A 17,472-nucleotide genomic window follows, 5' to 3' on the forward strand; every position below is an offset into this window, starting at 1 on the left:
GAAGAAAAAAATAGTATCAATGAACGAACAGATAGGAAATCTCGTTAGAGACATGGAAACTATTTTTTTCCCCTGAGGAAAATTCTCAAGCTGAAAGTAAAAAAAAAGCAAAACAAAGATCAGTGAGCTTAATGATACATTAATGTAAGTTACCCAATCTGGAGTACAATGAGAAATAAAATTAATGAAAATGAATAGAACCTCAAGAGATCTGTGGCATAAGAGCAAGTGGTTCAGCATATGGGCAAGTGGAATACCAAGAGGAAAGGAAGAAATGAACAATATTTTTAAAAATAATGCTCCCAAACTTCCCAAATTTGGTGGAAAACACTGATTTACATAGTCAAAAAACTCACTGAACAACAAGTGAACTAAACATAAAGAAAACCACTCCCACATGCATGACAATAAAAGTGCTAAAAGCCAAAGATAAAGAGAAAACAGTAAAGAGGCCAGGGAGCAAAAATAAATTATATAAAGGAATAATTATAAGATTATGGCTAACTGCACATCAGAAACTTTGAAAGTCAAGACACTGGAACAATATTTGATGTGGAAAAAAAAAAAAACTTGTCAGCCAAGAACTATACAGAGGAAAACTATTATTCAAAATTGAAGATGAAATAAAGATACTATTTCTTAGAATAAGTAGAATGATAACTGAAGTAGAATGTAATAAGTTAAAGATGTAGTTTAACGGGAAAAGTTAAAGATGTAATCTCTAGGGCAACAAAAGAAACTAATACAAGGAAATATATTTTCAAAACAATAAGGAAATTTAAATTAAATACTAAAAATTATTTGAGTAACAAGAAAAAAGAAGGCAAGAAACCTAATTCAAGAAGATACATGCACCCCTGTGTTTATTACAGCATTATTCACAAAAACCAAGATCTGAAAGCAACCGGTGTTCATCAATTGATGAATGGATAAAGAAGATGTGATCCGTGTGGGTGTATATACATATGTACATATACATATATAAGCGTATATATACATAAACACAAATACATATATACACACACACACATACACATACATATATATACAAAAGAACATTACACAGCCATAAAAAAATAATGAGCTCTTGCTACATGCAATTAACACAGATGGACCTAGACAGTATAATGCTATGTGAAATAAGTCAGAGAGAGACAAATACCATATGATTTCACTCATATATAGAATTTAAGAAACAAATGAACAACAAAAAAAAAAGAGAGAGAGAAAAAACAAAAAACAGACTCTTAAATAAAGAGAACAAACTAGTGATTACCAGAGGGGAGGTTAGTGCGGGGATGGGTGGAAAAAATAAAAAAAGAAACAGAGAGAAAAATGCCATAATTTTTAAAAAGCTAAGGAAAATTACAGAGATAAATACAACCATACCCAAAATTGTATTAGGTAAAAATGGATTAAACCATTCACTTAAAAGGCACAGTCCAAATGTATAAAAAAAAAAATAAGATCCAAACATAGGCTATCTAAAAGAAGCCAAATTTAACATGAAAAACAGAGACTGAATGAAAAAACTAGAAAAATGAGGTGTTATGCAACTTGTAAGAATAAAAAAGCTAGAATAGATAGGTTAATACTATTCAAAACAGACCAGGGAAGCAAGGATTCCTACAGATGCAAAAAAGACAGTTTATTATAACAGGGCTACTGTAGGAAACTAATATAACAATTACAAATGCATATATGCTTCCTAACAGACTTTAAAAACAATCAAGCAAAAGCATGCAGAATTAAAGACAGAAAACGAAGAATTCAGAATCTTACATGGAGAAATTGACATATGTCAATTTAACAAGGAAAGAAATTAATAATTATAGAGAAGACCTGAACAATAATATCACTACCTTAACCCAACTGGTATTTATACAGCACTATGCCTGACAACTGCAATATACTCACTATTATATGATAAACTGTAGGACAATTAAAAAAATCTCAGAAGATTCAAAAGACTAAGTCTTATGAAGTACACTTTCTGAATACAACAAAATTAAATTAAAATTCATCAACAACAAAACATCTATAAAAGACCAAAATATCTAACTAAAAATAGTGCTGCAGAAAATTTATAGCCTTAAATGTTTTTATTAGAAAAAAAGAAGAGGTCTAGTTTTTATGATCAAAATTCCCTCCTGAAGCTAGAAAAATAAGATCAAAATAAACCTCAAGTGAATAGAAATCAGAAAAAAAAAAAAGTGAGAACGGGCAATAATGAAGGAGAAAACAAATGAAATACAGAGAAATGAACTTCTGTGTTTTTCAAAGAACAAAAGCTATTAATTTTGGTAAATCAGCTATGAAAATCATTTGCTAAATGGCACAGTAATCGTGCTGTGATGATTAGATTATGTATTGTTAATACATAGAGATTAATAAGAAGAATGTGGAGACCAGAAAAGGCCCAACATATGTAAGAGAAGTGGATTTTTGCTACAGTATCAAGGTATCAGTCGAATTTAATCAAGAAAGAAGGTCCTGGAGTAATTGGCTACCTGTATCAAAAAAAAAAAAAGAACATCAAGCTTACCTCAATTTATAAGTCAAAATAAATCATGGACATAAATGGAAAAACCAAGCCTATAAAAACTACTAGAAGAAAATCTTTGTGACCTTGAGGTAGAGAAGGTTTAAGCAAATATGAAGATTTAAGAAAATTAATAAATTGGAACTTTATCAAAGTTAATAGCTTTTGCTCAACGAAAAACACATGGGAGATTGGAATAAAATTTAAAATGGGCAGAAGACTAAAACAGAGTAAAAAGGAATATACTCTGTGTCTCTCTCTGAAATAATCACAAAACAAAATGTCAAAACAACAACAATAACAAAACCAAAATGTTTTTAAAAAATGATTTACAAGGGGGTACCTGAGTGGCTCAGTCAGTTGAGTGTCTGACTCTTGATTTCAGCTCAAGTCATGATTACAGGGTCATGGGATAAAGGCCCATGTGGGGCTCCATGCTGAGCATGGAGCCTGCTTAAGATATTCTTTCTTTGTCTCCCTCTCTCTCTCCCTCTCTCTAGCCCTCTCCCCCACTTGTGTTCTCTCTTAAAAAAAAAAAAAAAAAAAAAAAAAGATTTACAAGACATTGGAAATCAGGCAACAAAGAACAGTGGTTCCTGAGAGACAAGAAACAAATGAATGGAGGCTTATCACTACAGATCACAGCACAAGGAGAGAGAACCCAGGTGGAGCCTGGCAATCTCTGGATTTGAGGAGTCAGAGCTGAGATTCCATGGAAACTAAGGCAACTAGAGTTCATAGGACAGAGGACAAGAGAGGAGACAGAGCACATAGACAGAACTGTAAAAATCTATCGAGAATCCCCTTTGTATATTCGGCAAAGTACTAAATAGCGCATGCCTGTAAAGCAAGGACAAGAAGCAAAGAAAACACCATCCCAAAGAAATGGAGATCAGAACCTGATGCTCAAAGTGAAAAAGAATGCTGCTCCAACAAGCTAGACAGGAAAAACTCATAATTCACAGGCATTTGTTAGAATACTCATCAAGTTCATACCTCAGTTATGAGGAATAGTTAGCACTAGACTGAGTACTGCTCCAGACCCACCTATCGAATCATAATAGCGAGACCTAAGAGGCCAACCTGTCTCCAAGGAACTTGACTGCAACCCAGAATAAAGCTTAAAAATGTGTACTGGATTGCAAAAATATCCACCCAAATCCAGAATTACGCTTGGAAATTTCAATTCCTTTCTCTTAAGTAAAGAGAAAAATCTTTAGCAAGGACAGAGGTGACTACACTATCAACCAACTTGACCCAGTTGACATTTACAAGACACCCCATATAAGAACAAGCAGAAGAAGCAGTTTTCAAAACATTCATTAAAATAGCACATATGCTGAGCCATAAAACATCTCAATAAATTTAAAAGGATTCAAATCATACAAAGTATGCTCTTTGGCATAATCAAAGTAAATCAAAAATGAGTTATAAAAAGATATCCAGAAATACTTGAAAAATAAATACCACTCTTTTAAGTAACCCTGATCAAACAATAAATCAAAGTGAAATCAGCAATTATTTAACTGAATGAAAATGAAAACACAACATATCAGAACCTGTGGATGCTCCTAAAGGAGAAGATATAAAGCACTAAGTACTTATATGAGAAAAGATGAAAGGTCTCAAAGCAATGGCCTCAGTTTATACCTTAAGAAACTTCAGGGTTTGAAACATGGCGCAGATGACTTGGACCAGCAACAAACTACCAACACCGTAGAGGAGCCCCTGGATCTCATCAGGCTCAGCCTGGATGAGCGAATTTATGTGAAAATGAAAAATAACAGAGAGCTTCGAGGCAGATTACATGCTTATGATCAACATTTAAATATGATATTGGGAGATGTGGAAGAGACTATGACTACCATAGAAATTGATGAGGAAACCTACAAGGAGGTATATAAATCAACAAAACGGAATATTCCGATGCTCTTTGTCCAGGGAGATGGTGTTGTTCTAGTTGCCCCTCCATTAAGAGTTGGCTGAAACAAAGAATTTATCGTGTTATGGAATATAGGAGACTTTGTATGATTGCCTCTTTAAATGTAGAAGACACTCAAAAGAGAAACCTGCATTAATTGCAACATTAAGAAATGACCAAGGATTCTTCCACTCCTGAAATGAGTTGATTTCCAGATAACTCAAAAATTCTTAAGCTAAAGAGTATTTTTATTTTTTTCTAACCCTTTCAATCAATAAATGTGATCACCAAGATGAAGAACTCTTTTTTAGGAGTTGATTTGCTTTGTTGTTTTCTCAGTTTCTGGGTTTTTTTCCTTTAAGTTGAATTTGATGTTTCCTTTTTGATTTTTTTTTTTTTAATGCAGCATCCTGTCTTGCCAACTTTTTAAAGTAAACACACATCTTACATTGACTTTACTTATATACATTCCTCTGTGCATCTCCTAGGTTTGAGGCACCAAGTGGACCACTGAAAATTACAGCTTTGCCAATATGCGTCCTTCCTTCAAATCCTCTGGGAAGGCAGTTCTTTAAACCAACAACTGCAGGACAGGGAGGTAGACAGAATAATGCATATACAGGATGCCATAAGAGCACAAAGAAGAACAGGTTGAGTGAGGGGGGTGTGTGGTGGTACTGTGACATCGTAGATGTTAACATGGCCATGAAATATGAAGCATGGTTTCTGTTAAAAAAGAAACTTGAAAAAAAAAGGAGCAAATTAAACCCAACATAAGCAGGAAAAAGGAAATAATATAGTTCAATGTGGAAAGCAATGAAACAGAAAACAGAAAAACTATAGAAGATATCAATAAACCTAAGAGCTGATTCTTTGAGAAAAGCAATAAAATTGATAAAGCTCTAGGCAGACTGATGAGAAAAAAAGAAAAATTATTCAATACACAAATGAAAGAAGTACCATCAGTATAGATTCTACAGATATTAAAAGGATGAAAAGGGACTATTATGAACAGCTTTATGCTTATATATTAAATACCTTAGGTGAAACGAACTAACTCCTTAAAAGACAAAAACTACCGAAGCTCACTAAAGAAACAGATAACCTGCATAACAATATTTCTCTAATTTTTTTATTAATTTCTCCATTAAAGAAATTTAATTTTTAGTTATAAACTGTTCTGCGAAGAAATATCCAGGCCAAATGCCATTTCTAAGTGACACCTAGATAGATTCAATTTAAATAATGCAGCAGCGAAAGAATTTTAGGTAACTTGACACTCTTAGGCCCTCAGGTTCATGCCTAATGAATTCCTTTCATGGAATATGTTCTGTGAAAATCTGTGGGGACGATGGGCAGAATTGAAGTGGGATGCTAACCAAATGTTTCTACAGAAATGCATCTGATATTTAGGGCTATCCCCTCTGGGAAGCCAAGCTATTTTATTTCACTTTAACAGTACCAGGAACACAAAACTAGTACCAGACTAGTTTATATCAGGAAAAGTAATATTATCAGGAGTAAACAGTAGGTAATGTGAATGGAACTCATAACTGACAATGGAAAAGGGTTTATAGTAGACATTAATCAGACGGGATTTTTTTGTCTGCCAGAAACTACATCCTTCCTAATAGCATACAGTTTACTTCTGGAACTTTACCTCTTCCCCCGTTATATGTTGTTTTTCCATGACAATAATTCCGTGCATCCTTACTACCCAACTCCATGCCTCTGACTATGGGAGATAAAAAGATCAGAAAATTAGATACATAACTTAATCTTAGCCAATCAAAAGCCCTTTACCTGGACTTAAATTTTGAAGATAACAATGAAGCCAGAATGCAGATTTGAAAATGAGACCTTTCAGAGTAGCAGCCATGGTGGTGGTGGCAATGCAACTGGCAAACCAGTTTCTGAACAGGTGGGCTCTTCTTAAAAGACAGGTGCTGTGACTTTTATTCCCTTCTTGCTTTCTCAGATACTCCTGATATTTTAGCCTCGTATAAATTCTGTGAGCCCTCACTATCCTTTGCTAAATTCGTTTTTACTTAAGTTTGTCAATGTTACTTTCTTGTGTATAACATAAAGACCCTAAAATAATACAGGAATATTCTAAATGGAAATGTATAAGACATTACTACAAAAAAATTCAGGTGTGGAGGGGCACCTGGGTGGCTCAGTCATTTAAGCCTCTGACTTCGGCTCATGTCATGATCTCATGGTTCAAGAGTTCAAGCCATGCATCCGGCTCTGTACTGACAGCTCAGAGCCTGGAGCCTGCTTTGCATTCTGTGTCTCCCTCTCTCTGCCCCTCCCATGCTTATGCTCTGTCTCTCTTTCTGTCTCAAAAATAAACATTAAAAAAAAAAGCAGGTATAGATAAAGAAGAGCTTTTTATTATTATTATTTTGATGGCATATGTAATAAATAGTCTTGTTTCTACAAAAGGAAAGAAAGAAAAAAAGAAAGAAGAACTTCCCAACTCATTCTTTTGAGGCCAGCACTACCTGATACCAAATATAGTCAAGGATATTATAAGAAAGTGAAACTGCATACCAATATTCCTCATGAAAACAAATGTAAATATTCTAAATATAACTATAGCCAATTAAATGCAACAAATATATGAAATGGATAATAGACCATGACTAAGTGGAGTTTTCCACAAGAAATGCAAAAGTGCTTTACATATGAAAATCAATCAATGTAATTCACCACATTAACAATTAAATAAAAGAAAAAGATAGTCTCAATAATCACCCCCAAAAAAGCATTTTTACAAAATCCAACACATATTTCTTAAAAAAATAAAAACAAAAAAAAACACTGTCAGCAAACAAGAATTAGGAGAGTATTTCCTCAACCTTTAAAAGGCATTTACCAAAAATCTGCCAGCTAACATCACACTTAATAGTGAAAAAGAGTAAATGCTATCTCACTAATATCAGGAACAAGACAAAGATATCCAAACTTTCCACTTCTACCAATGTTGTATTGGAGGCTCTAGTCTGAGGAGTCAGGCAAGAAAAAGAAACAAAAGACACCCAGATTGGAAAGAAGTAAAACTGTCTTCATTACAAACAGCACAATCATTTCCACAGAAAATCTTATGGAATCTATATAAAAAAGCAACTAGAATGATAAGTGAATTTAATGAGGTTGCAGGATACAAGATCAATATATCAAATTCAAGTGTATATACATATACTATCAGCAAACTATCAAAAATTAAAATTTTTAAGTGCTACATATATACCATTTGCAGTAACATCACAAATATAAAATACTTCCAGATAAATATGAAAAAAGAAAATGTCAGAGACCTCTAAACTGTAAGTTACAAAACACTGCTAAGAAAAATCATTTAAGACCTCAATAAATGAAGAAATACACCTTGTTAACATATCAGAAGACTCAATATTATTAAGCTGTTAATTCTCTCCAAATTGATCTACAGATTCAATGCAATCCCAATCAAATATAAGCAAAGTATTTCACAGAAACTGACAAAATAATTGCAAAAGTCATATGGTAGTGGAAAGAACCTAAGACAGCAAAAACGACTCTGAAAAAAGAATAAAGTATGAAGGCTACGACTACACGATTCTAAGTATTATAATGCTACAATAATCAACAGTGTGGTACTGGCACCAAGACAGACAAGCACTTCTAGTGGAACAAGCCAAATGCCTACAAACAGACCAACCCCTTTATGGACATCAGATTTTATTACAAAAATAAAAAGCAATCCAAAAAAGAAAGGTGATCTGGTGGAAAAAATATGCTGCCAATATTAAATTTTCAAGATGAAAAAAAAAGAACTTTGATCCAGATTTCATACCATACTCAAAATTTATCTCAAAATAGGCCACAGACTTAAATGTAAAAACTAAAACTATAAAACTGGTAGAAGAATATAGAAAATCTTTGTAACCTTTGGCTAGGCAAGGATCTCCTAGATCAACACCAAAATCATGATCTACAAAAGAATAAATGAATAAACTAAACTTTATCAAAATTAAAAACTTCTGTCTTCAAAAGGCACTCCTAGTGAATGAAAGAAAAGCTACAGCATACATCTGATATAGCACCTGAATCTAGAAATATAAAGTACTCTCCAAACTTAATAATAAGGAAATGACCCAACATAAAAAGCAAGCAGAAGATGTGGACAGATACTTCACTAAGAAATATATATAGGTGGCAAATGAGAACACTGAAAACATTCTCGGGGCACCTGGGTGACTCAGTCGGTTAAGTGCCCGACTCCTGGTTTCGGCTCAGGTCATGATCTCACAGTTTGTGAGTTTGAGCCCCACGTCGGGCTCTATGCTGGCAGTGCAGAGCCTGCTCAGGATTCTCTCTCCCTCTCTCTGCCCCTGCCCTGCTCATGCCCTCTCTCTCTCTCTCTCTCTCTCACTCTCTGTCAAAAGAAATAAATAAATAAAACTTAAAAAAAAATTCTCAATACCATTAGTTATGAGAGAAATGTAAATTAAAGCCATAATAGGCTACTTCATACCTATTAAAATGTCTAAAATGAAAGATTACCCATATATGTAGTATTAGTAAAGCTGTGGAATAACTGGAACACTCACATGCTGCTGGCAAGATTGTATGATGGTATAACCACTTTGGAAAACAGTCTCGCAATTAAGTTAAGAATAAATCTACCATATGATCCAGCCCTTCTACTGCCAAAAAGAAAGTATGGCCATACATTTACACAAATTTTCATAGCAGTTTGTTTTATAATAGCCAAAACCTGAAAACATGTCTCCATCAGTAAGTAACTGGGAAAACAATCTGTTTCATACACATACAAAGGCATACTATTCCGCAATAAAGAAAAATACATTCAACAATACAGATGCAGCTCAGAATAATTATGCTGAGTGAAAGAAGACAGACAAAAGGAATACATACCACATTATTACATTTACATAAAGTTCTGGAAAATGTAAACTTATCTACAGTTAGAGTAAATAGGTGCCAGTGGGAGAAAGAGCAAGAAGAGAGAGAAGAAGGGTATAATAAAGGAGCCTGACTAAGCCTTTGGTTATGAAGGGGAAAGGTTCTAGCGAACCTTGACTGTGTTGACTGTGGCGATGGTATCATTGGTATATACAGTATATACAGAAATAAAAAAATATCAAATTGCATACTTTAAAAATATGTGCAGTTTACCATATACAAATTATACTTCAGTAAAACTTTAAAAATAGGAGCAAAATTTGACCGGACACTACACAAAAAATAGATACACAAATGGCCAATAAACATAAGATGCTCAGCATAATTTGACATCAGGGAAATGAAAATTAAAACCAAAGCAGGATGCATCTACAAATCCATTATAAAGGCTAAAATTAAAAAGAAACAGCAATACAAATTTTGGCAAGGATCTGGAGAAACGTGGAATCTCATATGCCAGTCATTTAAAGGTAAAATAATACAACCCTTTCAGGAAACCATTTGGCAGGTTCTTAAAAGTTAAATCTAAACCTTCCAACCAAGCCAGTCATTCACTTTCCAGGTAAAGAAAACATATGTCCACTTGAAGAACTTTATATGAATGCTCACAACAGATCTAGTAATATCCAAAATGGAAAACAACTCAAATATCTATTAATAGATGAGTATAAAAACAAAATGTGATATATTTATACAAAACTACATTACTTTTCATTCAAAAGGAACCAACTGCTAATACATCCAACATCATGGATAAATCACAATATCATAATGCTGAGGGAAAAAAGCCAAACACAAAAGAATACATAACGTATATTGTGATTCCACTTATATAAAATTTTAGAAAATATAAACTAATTTATAGTGACAGAAAGCACATTAGAAGCTAAGATTGAGGTGGGGGGAAAACAGACTACATAACAGCAAGTGGAAACATCTGTGGTGATGGCAATATTCACTGTACTGTGTAAGTGTAGACTATGTTGGTTTTCAATTAGTCCTCCAGCATTTTTGGCTCTGCAATATTAGCAAAAGTAGTTTACTCTCTTAAATTTTCTCAATTAGGTATCACTGGCATTTTTGATGGGAAAATTTCTTTTTGATCAGACTGTCTTGTATACTGTTAAGACGGAGTATCCCGATTTTTTCTCCCAGCCACTATGATCCTAAATATTCCATCACATATTTCCAAAAAGGCCCAAATGTGCCAACAGTGATAAACGAAAGTCAAATAAACTTCTATTTATTACAATTGGTACTTTGTACAAAAAGATATTGACCAAGAAACAAAATCAGTAACAACTAGTCTATAAGATGGGAACATACACTCCAAGAGGTCTTGTCCTTAAAGCACTAATTCTATTACCATTTTTATTTTTTACTTACAACCCTCATCAAATAGAACACTCAGGAAGATCTAAAGACATCATTTCTTATTCATTTCCCACTCATTATCAGCGATACTAACACTACTCAAATAAAAAAAGAAAATGTTGGGGGCGCCTGGGTGGCTCAGTTGGCTAAGTGTCCAACTTCGGCTCAGGACATGATCTCAAGGCTTGTGAATTTGAGCCCCGCGTCAGGCTCTCTGACATCAGCACTGAGCTCACTTTGGATCCTCCATCTCCTTCTCTCTCTGCTCTCCCCCACTAGCATTCAGTTGCTCTCTCACTCTCTCTCTCAAAAATAAACATTAAAAACTGTTGTATAACATGTACCACTTATTACTGTAACAGAATAAGTATAATTTATATCTAATTTTAAAACTGCATAAGGAATAATGATTGGAACACTGACAAAAGGATTATGTAGTATGTGGTGTGGCATGTGTAAAACAAAATGAGTTAAACAGAGTAGGAGAGGAGATACTTGGGAAGAGAAATACTTTAAAAATGAACTCTGAATAATCTAGCACAAAATGTCATCTTCAAAGAAGACGTGGGTGCTTATCTCTTTGTTTCTTTTTCATAAAAACAATAAAGGGGAAATGAGAAATGAATGGGAGACAATAAACAGTGTTATTAACATTTTAAAAAGCAGAGGGAAAAAAAGCTAAGAGAATATCATGCCAATAAATTTGTAAACTCAGGTAAAACAAATCTGCCAGACCAATTTCTAGAATAAAATCTTACAGAAACTGATTTAAGATTAAATAAAGAAAAAAAAGAAAAAATGATAAAATAGAAAGGCTTAATAGTCCTATAACCATCAAAAAACCTGAATAAGTAGTTTAAAACCCCCTCACAATGATAATACTAAGCCTAAGTTGTATTATAGGCTAGTTCTATCAAATATTCAATTATATATTCCATATATAATTTCAATCCTACACAAACTTCTCAAGAATAGAAACTGATAGACCATTCATCATTACATTTTTTTAACAGACTTTAATTTTAGAGCAGTTTTAAGTTCACAGCAAAATAAGTGGAAGGCACAGAGACTTCCCATATATCTCCTCCCCCGCACACACACAGCCTTCTCCACTATCAATATCCCCTACTAGAGTTTTCCATTACATTTACAAGTCTATTATAACCTTGATAGTAAAATTGGAGAAGGACTCAGTTGAGCATCCAACTCATGATCCCAGGGTCAGAGGATCGAGCCCCATGTCGGGCTCTGTGCTGAGCATGGAACCCCCTTAAGATTCCCTCTCCCTCTGCCCCTCTCCCCTGCCGGTGGTCTCTCTCTTACTAAAATAAATAAAATGCAAAAATAAAAAAACATAATAAAAATAACATAAAATAAAATAACATAACATAACATAACATAACATAAAATAAAATAAAATTAAATTAAATTAAATTAAATTGGAGAAGGAAAGAACAAGAGGGAAAATTACAGGTAAATCTCACACACGAACAAAAATAAAAAATATTAATAAACAAACATATCAAATGAATCCAGTAATATATACAAAAAGATAATACATCACAAGTAAATTGAGTTCATCTCAGGAATGCAAGGACAGACTAATAACAGAAAACCAGTTATTATTCACCACATTCTTAGATAAAAAGAGGAAAACTTTAAAATAATTTCAATTACTGTAAAAATATTTTTAATAAAAATATATAAATAAAATAATTTCTAAAAAATTTTATCCAGCTAGGAATAGAAGGCGATCTTGTTAAACAGTAAATGATATCTACCAAAAACCAGAACAAAATTATTCTCATTGGAAAAATATTAGCAGAACTCCCTTCAAATCCCAAATAGGACAAATATACCAGCAATAAATACAATAAACATACAAAGTAGACAGATATAAACTTTACAAAATACCTGCAAGACTTTTATAGAAGAAAAAAATTATTTTTTATTAGGACATTTTTAAAGTACTAAATAAATGAAGAAGTATACTATGTCCGTGAATGGTAAAATATATCTTACAGATACGAGTTCCTACCAAACAGATCCAAAGATTCAATGCAATTCCAATCAATGTACCAACAAGGGTTTTTGTAGAATGTAACAAACTGATTCTAGCTTTTACATGTAAGAAAAAAAAGTCAAAGTAGTAAATATAAAAGAAAAAACATTATATACCGGACTTCAAATTATAAAACTACTATTTATCTAAAAACATTGTTAAGAAATCAATAGACATGCCACAGACCAAGAGAAGATATTCACAACACATATCTAACAAATTGAACACACAATATGTAAGAAATTTTCACAACTTAATAATAAAAAGAGAAATAATCTTTTCTTGAAAAATAGATAAAAGGTTTGAACAAACACTTTATAAGGGAAAATACACAAATAGCCAGTAAGCACAGAAAAAACCCTGTTTAACATCATTAGTCGTCAGAAGAATGCTACTTAAAACTCACAATGAAATACAACTTCAAATCCATTAGAACAGCTGGAATTCAAAGGTCTGTGACACCAAATGTTGGTAAAGATGTGCAACTGAAACTTCTAGTTCAAACATACATTGTTTATGGGGATATAAACTAAAACAACTGTACAAAACCCTTCTGGCAGTAAAATACACACTTATCATACTACCTATTTCATACACCTATCCATCTAACCCACTGCTCGGTATTTATGCCAAAAAAAAAAATGCAAACATGTCCCTTCAGAGACATATATACAAATGTTCATAGCTACTTTAGTCTCAAAAGCTAAAAACTCACTGCTAGGTATTCACCCAAGAGAGATAAAAACACACGCTCCCCAAAGACTTGTACAAGAAAGTGCATGGCAGCCTTAATCATAATAGCTCCAAAGTGAAAACAACCCAAAATATCCTTCAACAGAATGAACTGCGGTATATTCACACAATGGAATACTAGTCAGCAATAAAAGGAACAAACTACTAATACATGCGACAACATGGATAAATCTCAAACACATTATACTGAGCAAAAGAAGCCAGGTACAAAAAAATACAATGCCAGTTATATCAAGTTCTGAACTAATCTATTGTAAATGAAATTAGAACAGCAGTTGCCTCTGGAGGCTGGGGGAAAGGACTGACTGCAAAGGAGCACAAGGAAATTTTTGAAGGGGATGGGATATGGAACCCAAGTTCTACCAATGAAGGTATTTGTTAAAATTTACTGAACTGTATACATAAGATCTGTGTGTTTTACTGTATGATTTGACTTATATTTTAAAATATTTTTTAATGTTTATTTTTGAGAGGGGGATGGGGGCAGAGAGAGCGGGAGACTCCAGGCTCTGAGCTGTCAGCCCAGAGCCTGACCTGGGGTTCAAACTCACAAGCCGTGAGATCATGACCTGAGCCAAAGTCAGACGCTTAACCGACTGAGCCACCCAGGAGCTCCTGACTCTTATTTTTAAAATCACATAACAATACCTAGATCTTAAACTCTGAATTACCAAAAATAACTGAAATGCAGGGTAGATACCACTAAACTCTTTTGACTTATTACTACGGCTAACAATGTTAACAAATTTCACAATATTGAGTTACCTTTGTACTTCTAGTTTGAACCATTCTTAACTGCTGGTTCATTTTTCTAACTTAACTGCTGTATTCTCTGATATGTTCTACTTATACATTTTGTATCAATATTTTTAAATTTCAAGAACATTATTTTTTTTATTTTTTTTAATGTTTATTTTTGAGAGAAAGAGAGACAGAATGAGAGCAGGGGAGGGGCAGAGAGAGAGGGAGACAGAATCCGAAGCAGCTCCAGGCTCTTCACCCAGCACCCCTCACGAACATCATTTTAAAAAACCATCTTGGGGAGCTTGAGTGGCTCAGTCGGTTGAGCGTCTGACTTTGACTCAGGCCATGATCTCGCGGTTTGAGTTGGAGCCCTGTGTCAGGCTCTGTGATGATGCTCAGAGCCTGGAGTCGGTTTCAGATTCTGTGTCTCCCCCTCTCACTGCCCCTCCCATGCTCATGCCCTGTCTCTCTCTGTTTCTTAATAATAAATAAACATTTAAAAAAATTTTAATAAAAATTAAAAAATAAAAAACTATTTCATGTATACCATACAATAAAGCAAATAAATAATTATGCTAATGATATTAGGAACACATGCACTGAAAAAGAAAAAAATACATGTATAAACTAAGTTAAAATCCTGTAACAACAAATTTCAAAGTAAAATCGTATGAATTCATGATTTAGTATACCATATTTCATTGATTCTAAGATGTACATTTTGAATACTACTTTAACATATCTGTAATGAGGATGCATCTTGCATTAGATGGTGTCTTAAAATTAATTGGCAGTGTTTTCTTTCTTAGCAGTACATAAAATTACAATTGACCACATCTTAGATTCAATGAAACAGTGTATGTTTTCTAGTTCTGTCCATTGAACTAAAGAAATGACATCCCTGTAGCATCGTATTTTGATTTCTAAATAGCATTCTTGATTAAAAGGAGCCAAGGTTATTTGGATAAATGGTTAATTCCAGGCTCTGGAACAAAAAATTTCAGTCTGAGACTGAAACAAAATGTAAAGAACTATTTCAAACTAACAGGGACACAGGAGACAATCCAGGTTCACACAGACCAAACTTGCTACAATTTGAGCATCAAAAAGCACCAAAATAACAATTCTAACTAATTGAAATATGTTGAATAAAAATCCCATGAATCAATGTGATACTCAAAAAGCAGAAAGCAAAAAGCAAAATAACTCACTACTACTAGAGGGAACTATTATACTAACTCTTCATTTTAAAAATAGGTTTTATAATAGAGATTGCACAAAAAGTATTCAGTGTCTACAGACATTTCATATGAATATCAAAATACAGGCCATCCATGTGTAGTAACTTAGCTGGACTTACAGTTAACTCGGACATTTGAGAAAGAGTGATTAAAGATTTGTACAAGAAATTTTCAAACTTGTCTCTATTTTCCACTATTTCCATTCTCAGAACATACCCAAAGTCCAGAATACTCAAGTGAAGCAAAGGAGGACAGGTTGAAGAGAAGTGAGAAGGGAAACAGGAAACACAAGCTACATCCTTTTGATTAATATCAAAACATGCATCAACAACAGACTAAATAATGCTTTTATATATAATATCTTCAGTTAGAGACTTACAATGTCACTAGATCTTCACTTATTCAAAATTTACATAATCATTGCTATCACAAAATGGAAGCTAACTTCTGATGATCAGTTTAACCTTTAAATCGCCTGATTAAACTCCGTCTTCATTCTTGAAACCCTAAATTAGCAAACAAGCCACAATACAATATATGCTATAGCATAGGTCGTCTGTGAATAGCTGGGATCTTCAACTGCTTCAGCTGCAATACAAACCATTGAGCCTTGGCCAATATAAGCCAATTTGAATAATCAATATGACAACCTTATTTTTCTAATGCAAACAGGATTGCTACAGTAAGGTGTCTCACTGCCACATCACAGTCATGGCCTCTTTTAACCCCTAATTAGATTGAGGCGATTATCCCTGCTCTTCCTTACAAGTGTACAGCTTGGATAAGGGATGACAAAAGCTATCTGCCACTTATTCAGCCTTTGCAGACAGCAGGTTATCCAGGGAGATAGAGAATAAAATCAACAAACAATTGTTATTCATATCATCATCTAAAGTGTTAAGATAGTCACAGTTTCCATACATGCAGAGTGAATATAGCCCAGAGCATGAGGTAACTGCAGACTGCTTAAGAACATCAGGGTTACACAGATGGAAATTCATGGTGATGTTGGGGAATTATGTCTAAATCAAATTCATTTGCATAAAAAGAAATGATTGGGGATTTGTCTTCTGTATATAATATATCAAGATTTCATTATGTTTCGCTTCATGAATTCTTTGAAGCTAAATTTTAATATTGATTTTTCTAAATACATAGTATTTACCATGAAAAGAATGCCAAAATAATGGTTTGCAGAAACTTAAATGCATTAAGATTCAATTAAAATACTCTTAAATATAAAACAGGAAACTTTTTTCACTATGATACACTACACAAGGTCTTGTATTATATTTAGATGATCAAGAGTTATTTCATTAACTCTGTAGATTCCAAACATTTTTCTTAACTCTCATAATAATCAATTTCTAAAATCCTGGTCATCACTTCAGACCTGGTATTAACAACAGAACTGTGGTCACAAGAAAATAATAAAAAGTAGCTGCAAAGACATCAAACTGTTTCCTAGTAAGATTAACTAACTTTAGGACAGTATAGAAAGCTGGGCCCATTAATAAGAAAAAACTTTGATGGGAATATCTGAGTCTACTCTGATGATGATAAAATCACAGCCCAAATAATAAGATAAGGAAATGTTGAAAAAGATTTCGTATCTTTTCCTTTTCACTTGCAAGAATCAGTGGGTGTCTTTTTTTTTTTAAGATAATCACTTTGCTTAAAAAGAAAAAAAAGAAGAACGGGAAAGCTACAATCTTTTATATTGAATTCTGGTTCCATCTTATGTTATTCATTCCGTTAATCAATATTGTTGCCTTTTAAGCAGCCAACTAGAAGTATATATTCTTGTTCCAATAACTGAGGTCACAGCCCAAAACTTCATCAAATACCACTCCAAGAACAG

The 17,472-nt window shown here is 33.5% G+C and overlaps 2 protein-coding genes across 2 annotated transcripts in view; one reads left to right on the top strand and one right to left on the bottom strand.

Annotated features, from left to right (window-relative positions):
- The window catches only part of RSRC1 (arginine and serine rich coiled-coil 1), a 414,930-nt gene that overhangs the window by 250,839 nt on the left and 146,619 nt on the right, over positions 1-17,472 (bottom strand). The window lies entirely within an intron of this gene.
- LOC106969486 (U6 snRNA-associated Sm-like protein LSm3) lies at positions 4,148-4,756 on the top strand. Its single transcript, XM_053221823.1, has one exon. The coding sequence runs from the start codon at positions 4,148-4,150 to the stop codon at positions 4,526-4,528; it is 381 nt and encodes a 126-aa protein (XP_053077798.1). The 3' UTR covers positions 4,529-4,756.

This window comes from Acinonyx jubatus, chromosome C2 (genome assembly GCF_027475565.1).
Source record: "Acinonyx jubatus isolate Ajub_Pintada_27869175 chromosome C2, VMU_Ajub_asm_v1.0, whole genome shotgun sequence".
Classification (NCBI taxonomy): Eukaryota; Metazoa; Chordata; class Mammalia; order Carnivora; family Felidae; genus Acinonyx; species Acinonyx jubatus.

What these genes read in the sequence shown, in the direction of transcription:
- LOC106969486 (XM_053221823.1), top strand. Translation starts at nt 4,148, where the DNA reads ATGAGAAAAGATGAAAGGTCTCAAAGCAATGGCCTCAGTTTATACCTT.